At 38.7% G+C, this 10,000-nt stretch overlaps 1 protein-coding gene across 1 annotated transcript in view; it reads right to left on the bottom strand.

Moving 5' to 3' along the window:
- Window positions 1-1,735: 1,735 nt before the first annotated feature.
- The window catches only part of LOC135205539 (uncharacterized), a 133,310-nt gene continuing 125,045 nt past the window's right edge, over window positions 1,736-10,000 (bottom strand). The window contains exons 10-14 of the mRNA XM_064236296.1: window positions 5,996-6,186; window positions 4,341-4,521; window positions 3,740-3,994; window positions 2,861-2,934; window positions 1,736-2,609 (exon numbers count right to left, since the gene is read on the bottom strand). Of these exons, the coding sequence (XP_064092366.1) occupies window positions 2,538-2,609; window positions 2,861-2,934; window positions 3,740-3,994; window positions 4,341-4,521; window positions 5,996-6,186 (773 nt within the window). The 3' untranslated portion in view covers window positions 1,736-2,537. The remainder of the gene's footprint in view (window positions 2,610-2,860; window positions 2,935-3,739; window positions 3,995-4,340; window positions 4,522-5,995; window positions 6,187-10,000) is intronic.

Raw genomic sequence — 10,000 nt, 5'->3', positions numbered from 1 at the left:
ATCCTGGACTTTAGATGATGTTATTAAGAGTCCGGATATGAAGGAAGACATAGGAGGTTTATGGACCTATTACATATGAAAAGGCTGCATTAATTATGCTGAATTTAGCGAGAGAGAGAGAGAGAGAGAGAGAGAGAGAGAGAGAGAGAGAGATAGGCATTAGTCATGAGCTATGTGGCGTTGTAGAAACAATAATATTAATAATAATGTCATTTACCACTAAGAATACCATTTCGTTTATAATAGTTTCTAATTAAATATGCATTTCTCTCTCTCTCTCTCTCTCTCTCTCTCTCTCTCTCTCTCTCTCTCTCTCTCTCTCACTCTCTTACTGTACCACTTTTTTAAAGAGAGAGAGGGAGAGAGAGAGACAGAGACAGAGAGAGAGAGATGCATATCTAATTAGAAACTATTATAAACGACATGGTATTTTTAGTGGTATATGACATTATCATTATTATTATTATTTTCATTCTTGGATACATTACGAATTAGACCAACATCCCTCTCATACTCTCTCTCTCTCTCTCTCTCTCTCTCTCTGGACGTGCGTGTGCGCGTCTGCACGTTCGTGTTTTTACACTCCTTTTATGACTGGCGTTTCAAAGTTCTCGTTCCGAGCGGCAGTAAATTTCGGAGCTTCGAACCTTCGCCTAATAGAAACCGTCTTCGTTATCGGGTCGTGGCCTCTGAGTCAAAAATCAAATTAAAGCCTTGTTTTGTTCCTCCTCCTCCTCCTATTTCTCCTCTTTTTCCTCCTCCTACTCCTCCTGCTCCCAGCTAGGCAGCCCTGACAACGCTAGCCCCCCTCCCCCTCTTCAAAATCTCCTCAGCAGTGCCTCTGTCAAATCCGCCAAAGGTTCGGCAAAGATTGACCTTTGGTACGGCTCACCCCAATTTCCCGCAAATTTTTACTCTCTCTCTCTTTCTCTCTCTTCCTCTCCCTATCTCTTTTTTTCTTTGTGTCTGCTTTGTTACACCTCCGTCCAGGTTTTGTTTACGACCTTGTTCGTTTGTTAGTCTGTTTGTCTGTCTTTTTGTTATGTTTGTCTAAGTTTTTATTTGTTAGTCAGTAACGTCGCTCAAAAAGTTGTTTGTTGATTTTCAGGAACGTTTGGCCGAGAGGCGAGATACGTGACCTAAAATGGTTATTTCGTTTTGGCGAAAGTCTGGGGTCTGGTTTTGGGACCAGGAACGTAATAATAATAATAAAATAATAATAAGAATAATGAGAAGAAGAAGAAGAAAGAAGGAAAAGAAGAAGGAAAAGAAGAAGAGGAAACAAGTAACGGAGCAAGAGAGAAGAAAGAAGAAGAAAGAAAGAAGAGAAAAACAAGTAAACGGAGGGCAGAGAAACCAGCCTCTGAAAATTTCATAAAAGACCAGAAATACCATTAGTGGTTTACTGTGGGAGAAGCAAAATTTTTAAACTAAAACGAAGGTTTTAGGAATTCTCTGTTGACGATTTGGAATTTCTGTCGTATCGTTTCTTTTTTATTCTCTCTGGTTTATCACCTTTTCCTATAAATTCTCTCTCTCTCTCTCTCTCTCTCTCTCTCTCTCTCTCTCTCTCTCTCTCTCTCTGACGGCTGATTTCCCTTTGGAGCCCTCTCTGATTTATACAAGTCTGTTGGCTCTGCCCATAAGGGTTTTCAGCTAAAGATTTTAAGAGAGAAAACACATCAACCATATCTGCACTCAATGAAGGATAATCAAAATCTATTACAGACAGCAACGTTAGGATTTATTACAAATATACAAACACGATTAGTTATATTCACGGGATCTGTCTGAGGTCAAGTCTACGGGTGTGATCGAGTGAGACAGAAAGTGAACATACTGCAAAAATAAACTGGGGGAAAGGAAGGCCTCCTAAAAAAAGCTGTAAAAGTTAAGGAAATGATATATTTGAGCTGACAAAAAGATTGTGGTTTATCAGTTCTGGAGAGCGAACCTAAATGGGGCTCGAGAAATTCAGCTCGCCGTTAAAACAAAAAATATTATTATTTGGTGTGTTCCTGCTCACTCAGTCTCAACTATAGGTCTCACAAAATTATTCATTTTAATCGAAAAAGTCAGTCTTTGGCGAGTTAAAAATATATATTAAAATTAATTCACTAATTCAATTGATAAAGAAGCTTTTTGAATTGAATTTCATGATCAGATTATGATTGACATTAACGAGAAAAGGATTCGTATGATTGTGATTCCAGCTGGTTAAAACATGCGAACAAAATCTAAACAATCCACTTCTAAAAAGCCAAATGAAAACAGCCAGAGATGAGATTTTTTATCTTAACTTAGAATATGATTGATCAATACTTTCCCCCTGAAAAGAACGCATCCACTTACCAACAAATAATTAAGACGGAAAAACGGAAAAATTATGAGATCAACGGGGAAATGAGATCAGTAAAGTAAGTGTTGACGGGAGGGACCTAAGATATGTCTTCACTGGGAATAGGGCCACCAGAGGGTATTCGTCACGCCAAAGATCTATTATATAAAAAAAGAATATTGAGTCCTGCATCCCAGCTTTATTGTTGGAGGTCGAAACTCTGAAGGCCGTAAGCCATGACTCCTTGGCGTACATCGGCGCTTTCTCTGACCTGGTTGAAAGAGAAGAAAGAGGAATTATAACCAAGACTCCCTTGTCTGAGAAGTTTAAGTCCTAAAGTTTACTCCTGCATTTCGATTTTGTTTGTTAAGATAACTTTTGGAGAGAGTAGGCTGTCAACATCTAAGAAGTTTCAGTTTTAAAACATACTCTTTCATCTTGATTTTGTCTTTTAAGTATGATGAGAATAAGCAGCCAAGCGGTAAGGTAGGCCTACTCCACCAAACTCTCTTACACTCTTACCTGTTCAGGTTGGACAGGACCTGGTGGTACACCACCTCCCCCTACGAAGCTCGCCTCGTCACTGAGCGAGCCATCTGAAATAAGATCAGTAAAATAGCATTTATAAATAATGTGAGCAAGACCTGAACAGCAGAAGCATGCTCATCCTTGTCGCTACCAGCTGAATATGATAATGAAATGCTTGAATTTTTTTATCATTGATCATAATTTTCTGCCTCTGTCAAGTTGTTCAGCTTGAAAAGGATTCAATTTGACCTTCAACTTGAATCAAACGTAATTCTCGGGAAGTGGAAACACTCCAACTAAGTTTCATACTAGGTATAATCACTTCCAGACCTCACTGTACTTACAGCAAGGGTCCATGCTGGCTTAAACCTGCTTAATCTACGCTTCCAACCAACTAAGAGTATTGCAATTCGTCCCTGTTTTGACGGACTGATGTAACTCGTCTTTTTTTCAAGTTTTAGAGTTTTTTCAGCCAAGGAGTTTTTGATGCTCTATAACATATCAAAACTTCAGCTGCCTGTGTTGTCACATTTGCAAACCAGATGTCCTCAAAAGATGAGCTAATCAGAGGCTATGAATAATAACATCAAATTTTCTATGAAGCAAATTTTCTCAGAATGGATGGAAAAATGGCTTACTCCAGTTCATCAAACTAGGGACGTTAGACAATGCAGCTATTATGAAAGGGACAAAAACTTAAGTATATCTTAGTCTTACCAGACCACTGAGCTGATTAACAGCTCTCCTAGGGCAGAGTGACGACTTGAACCCAGACCCTGAGATCGGTAGTCGAGCACGTAACCGACTCGTCCAACGAGGAACTATGAAAGGGGTAAGCAAAAACACTTGGATACTAGACGTACTAATGCTTACCCGAAGCTAGCGTGTCGAGAGTAATCCCAGGGTAGTGCTGAAGCTGGCGCGGAGGCACGTGGGCACGATCAGACGCTGACACGAACTTCTCCCATGCCCACATGACGATTCCCACCACTAAGGCCACCACCATGACTACTACACCGCCCATGATGCCTCCCAGCCTCCAGTTGATTCCATCAAGGAGATTGGTCCCTATACCCAAGCCGGGTTCAGCTATGGGAGGCTGCGTTGGAGACTGTGATGCTGGAGGAACTAGAGAGGAAAGTAACAGATGGAGGGATTTTTATATAATTCAGGTTTTAGCAGTAGCACATGACAGACTAACTCCATAAGTATAGTATTAAAGGCACATTGCATGTATAATTTAAATAAAGATGATCTGAGAGATAATATGGGAAATTTAGGGATTTGAAGGAGAGACACTGCAGTATAGAATATGTTACCAAGATGAGGCAGGTTAAGTATATCTTAGTTTAACCAGACTGCTGAGCTGATTAACAGTTCTCCTAGGGCTGGCCCGAAGGATTAAATAGTCTTACGTGGCCAGGAACCAATAGGTTACCTAACAATGGAAGTGACACACCAACTTGGGGCATACCTGATAAGTGTACGTGTTTCCTGGGCTGTGTCTTTGCGAACATGTACAGCGGCTTTGAGCGAGAATGAGGGGAGGCAGTGTACAGAACAAGGCGCAAATGAGCGTCTGGAGGGAGACCTTTCACGCTGAAAATTGGTCGTCCTTCGCTCACGTTAGCCACCAAGGTGTCACCTGACCAAACCTGAAAGTAGTAGGAAGACTAATCTAATTGCATATAATGTAGCATTTCACTGGTGGACATTCATTGTAGTTTGATGCCAGGTCATCTACAATCAAATAATCAACCGATGAATATTAAAAAGCAGGCTTTTAATTGAATAGAAAAAGAAGAGTTGTTACATGGTGAAAAAAATATATGAAGAAAATTCAATAACAGGCTAGAAAGTCAAGATGGGGATGAGAGAGAGGAGCAGATAATTAATAATTGTATTTTACATAAAAAAGTAAATTATTTAAAGGGAAATGGAAGCAACGACTAAAGTTATTGACCCAAAACAATGGAAAGATGCTGTCTGAAATTGTCCAACTCAAAACAATGCGGGAGATGCTGTCTGAAATTGTCCAACTCAAAACAATGTGGGAGATGCTGTCTGAAATACTGTGATAATTGTCCAACTCAAAACAAATGCGGGGAGATCTGTCTGAAATTGTCCAACTCCAACACAATGCGGGAGATTGTCTGAAATTGTCCAACTCAAAACAATGCGGGAGATGCTGTCTGAAATTGTCCAATTCAAAACAATGCGGGAGATGCTGTCTGAAATTGTCCAACTCAAAACAATGTGGGAGATCCTGTCTGAAATTGTCCAACTCAAAACAATGCGGGAGATGCTGTCTGAAATTGTCCAATTCAAAACAGTGCGGGAGATGCTGTCTGAAATTGTCCAACTCAAAACAATGTGGGAGATCCTGTCTGAAATTGTCCAACTCAAAACAATGCGGAAGGTGCTGTCTGAAATTATCACCCTCAAAACATTGTGGGAAGTGCTGTCTGAAATTGTCCAACTCAAAACAATGTGGGAGATGCTGTCTGAAATTGTCCAACTTAAAACAATGTGGGAGATGCTGTCTGAAATTATCCAACTCAAAACAATGCTGGAGATGCTGTCTGAAATTGTCCAACTCAAAACAATGCAGGAGATGCTGTCTGAAATTGCCCAACTCAAAACAATGCGGGAGATGCTGTCTGAAATTGTCCAACTCAAAACAATGCGGGAGATGCTGTCTGAAATTGCCCAACTCAAAACAATGCAGGAGATGCTGTCTGAAATGGTCCAACTCAAAACAATGTGGGAGATGCTGTCTGAAATTGTCCAACTCAAAACAATGCGGGAGATGCTGTCTGAAATTGTCCGACTCAAAACAATGCGGGAGGTGCTGTCTGAAATTGTCTGACTCAAAACAGTGAGGGAGATGCTGCCTGAAATTGTCCAACTCGAAACAATGCGGGAGATGCTGTCTGAAAATTGCCTAACTATTGTTGATGCAATGACAACTTTTGAACGTTGTTGAATATGCAAAGGAATAATAATTTCACTCTGAAACAAGAAATAGTGGGTATACTTCACTTATTATTGCCACTGGCTGAACCAGGCAGTCTACCTACCCTTACCTAAGAAGTCCAAACACTTGAACATGGACACTGGACCACTTACCTCCAAATTGGCTTTCGTGCTCGACTCCGGTGACCTGACGAAGCTCATGCTGGGGGAATGTTGAGCATCCTGCAGAGCAGTACTGACGTCACGCGCCGAGTCTTGAGCGTAGGTGGGGTCGTCGCATCTGACTTCCATCCTGGTGACGCCTACGAGAGTTATGTTACAGTCCTGCAAGGCTTTCGGTGGCTCTGTGTAAAGGGAGATGTTCAGCGTGAAAGGATAATATTACCGGATTAAGGATGTTGGTTGGTTCCTACGTAGCTCTAATCAAGTTCAACTAAGGATCCAGATTTTAAGATTAAACGTTTAAAATTATCATGTTTCTACTATGAACATATCGTACTATATATATTTTTTGACACTCGCAAAGAAATAATGAAAGATAAACAAAAATAGTTCCACTCCCTTTTTAGCAAAATAACATCTTGGCCTATTTCTTTGGACCAGTGATAAAATTCATGAAGTTATCAATAAGTTTATATTGGATGAGAATAACTATGAAAGAAGTGATGAAACGCACTAGTATTTATGTACTTTCACGAAGAAGATGAAACTAACGATGGTGAATAACAAGGCCCAATAGAATAAGTTTTGATCGAAGGATGATAAGACCAGTCACGAAAACAATAATAAGGATTCTCATTCTTTGAACATATATACATTCATCAGCTGCAGACGCCGGGAAAGTTTAAAAAAAGAAACGACAGTGTGTAAAGTACTTTCGTGTAATTAACATATCTTTGGGCACACTTGGTGCTCCAAAGATACGTTAATTTACGCGAAAATACTATGCACTCTGTCGTTTTTTTTTAAACTTAGCCTACGGCCTTAGCTGATGAATAAATTATATTCATATTTGCGATTTTGTTTTAGTAATTTTGTTCACGTACTGTACCACAGATAATATCTTTTAATATATTTTTTTTAAATGCCAAAGGATTAATGTTTGTTTAAATGAATCACGAGCATATATGTGATTTTTTTCCCAATATTCTCGTGCATGTAGACAATTAAACAAGAGGTTTAGGATCTCTCAACCCGATTGGACGAAGCCTACAAGGTTGTAAGCCTGCAACAAAAGTTTTTAGAAGCAGTTGATGCAAGAAATAAAAGCAGAAATATTGTTATAACCGGGTTATCAGAGACAGCGACGAGATCGGAGATAACGATACTGCCAAGGTTAAGAAGGTGATCGAGGCAACTACTAGCTATGCGGACGACATGGAGATGGAGCCGGGAAAGTGGCAGATAAGACGTGTGGGAAAGGAAAACGATCGGCGGAATAGCCCCATTCACGTCGTGCTTAACGACCGGCAACAACGGAACTATATCTTCGAGAAAGCAAAAAATCTGAAGAACTGTGAGGGACTAGAAGTGTTGATTGGGATGTGACAAAACCTAGATGGGAGCGTTTACTTGAGTGTAATGAATCTAAAGCAATCTGGAGAGCTAAAGACTGGAAGGGACAGATATTAGAAGCAAATACATTGCAACCAGACGACGGGAAATTCAAGGCCCATTTTGAATCGCTTTTAAATCCAGTTAATATGAATAATCAAAATGAAGGTGTAAATGACCTTGATGACGCCCCCTGTATCCCTGTCCTTGACGATCGTTTTACTCCACAAGAACTAGATGGGGCTCTAAAGAACATATTCATGTTCTTTAGAATAAAAGCTACTGCGGCTTATGCCCCGGATTGTTTGTTCGCCTGCCCGCCTTATGGCTGATGTTTTTCTTGGTCGTGTTTAATGCTTTGTTTTTGAGTTTGAATTACTTGTCATCATGGGGATACAGTAAACTTGTTGTACTTTTAAATCTGGAAACAGAATAACATGTGGAAATTATAGAGGGATAAGTATCAGATACGATAAGTAAAATATATGAAATATTGCTATTGAACAGACTGAAATTATGGTGCAGTATAGATAATTGTCAAGTTGGAGCACAGGAAAAAGAGGATGTATAGAACAAATATTGTCATTGAGATTGTTAATCGATTTGGCCATTTAAAAAAAAAAACTCTTTGTAATGTTTATTGGTTTCCGTAAAGCTTATGATAGAGTTCCCAGAAGAAAACTGACAATTTATTTGAAAGAACTAGGATGTGGGAAAAGAATGTTGTCTGCAATTTAAGAGATGTACAGTAGCACTAAGAATGTTTTAAGAACATTTGTGATAGATAGCTCTGTCGGTGTACGGCAGGGAGCTCCCACTCGTTGTTTGCTGTTTGTCATTTATATGGATAAAATGGTTAGGATGTTAAAAGATGAAATACCAGTGAACAGTCTTTTGGGTAATTTACATGTGCTTTTGTTGATGGATGACACAATGATTGTTCCACTTCGCGAGAAATGTGTATTAAAAAATTTGCTATTAGGATGAATTACTGTGATGAATATGGCATGCAGCCAAATGAAAGCAAGAGCAAATTTTTCGTGATAAAAAAAGTGTAGGTGACCAGTTGTCAATAACAGTTCAAGGTCAAACTATAAATTACTGTGACCATTATCTTTACCTTGGGACTTGGTTCACAGATGACGGGAAGTTAAAAATTTGCTTCTCTCTACATCAGCCAAATTGGCAATCAACCTTAAATTAGTTCTCAATATTCTGTAACACGAATACTAAAATGCCATTTTATCTCAATAAGAAAGTTTTTGAAGCTGCAGCGACTTCATCCTTGTTTTATGGGTCAGAAACATGGTTAACAAATGCATTACAAAAACCAATAAGTAATTACAATCATTTAGTAAAAAGTCTTCTAGGTGTAAGAGTAAATACCTGTGTACGTTTATGTTTGGCTGAATTTGGGATACCATCAGCACAATTCGTCGTGGCATCAAAACGAAAACGTTTTCTTATGTCTAAGTTATCTAATCCTGATAGGAAAGAGCCTTTTCATATTGTATATGCAATGTGTAGGGGTGCAGACTCTCCTAGGTATAGATTTATTCAAGATTCCCTAGCCTTTATTGATCAAATTGATCCACTAGTTGATATCATATCATCAATTAGAAATAGACCAGCTTCAGCAACAAAATATGTGACTTACAGAAACAAACTGAATCCCAATTTAGAAATACATAAATTATACACTGACAAATTATACATCTCTGATTGTATTCGCATACCTCTCAGTCGTTTACGACTCATGTCCCATAACCTTCGTATAGAAATAGGTAGGAGGAGCCGAACTCCTCCAGAATTTAGAGTGTTTGGTACTTGTGATAATAGCTCTATTCAGGACGAGTCACACGTTCTGATCAATTGTCCTCTGTCAATGCCATGTAGGCATAAATATCCAACTTAAATTACGAGTCTCTGAGTACTTTATTAAATGAAAATGGTAATATTGTTGATTTGAGTAAATATGTTTGTGAAGTTCTTCGTATTTATGAGTAATGTGCGGCTTTGTCTTCTGTTTTATGCTTTATGTTTTTCTTCAAATGAACTTTTCTTTTTCTTAAAGCATTATGTATGTTAGGACTTGATGCTGGATAGTGATGTGACTACGTTTTTTCTCTGTAGGAAATCCCTTTTTTTCGTTTTTTATTGTCTTATGGGCTTATGTTATTTGCGCGAAGTTGTATTTTGATGTATTTTTTCTTTGTAGGCCATGTACTCGCAAGAACAGAAGAGATTGCAGTCCACTTTATTTTGTACTGTCTTTTTGTGGACAAATTTGTTCTAATAATTGTATATTTTTTGTCAATAAAATAACTAACTAATTAACTAGTATACCAGAGAGAATAACTTTAAATAAATTTGGTCAAATACCTAAGAATTCATTTTTCTCTTATGGTTATTCAGTAGACTAAGCAACAAGACTAAAATAATTAACGTTAAATCATAACTTATTGGTAAACTTAATCACTTTTAAAACAAATCATTTGCCTTTGTCATCCTCAACTATTTAGGGTCCCACTACACCCCCTCCTCTAACACACCCCCATCTCTTCCCCACTCCCACCCTTCCGGCCTCTGCTTATCTTTTTATTT

The sequence above is a fragment of the Macrobrachium nipponense genome, chromosome 24 (genome assembly GCF_015104395.2).
Source record: "Macrobrachium nipponense isolate FS-2020 chromosome 24, ASM1510439v2, whole genome shotgun sequence".
Taxonomy (NCBI): Eukaryota; Metazoa; Arthropoda; class Malacostraca; order Decapoda; family Palaemonidae; genus Macrobrachium; species Macrobrachium nipponense.
Note: the sequence above shows the minus strand (reverse complement) of the source record. Positions and strands in the feature narration are given on the sequence as shown.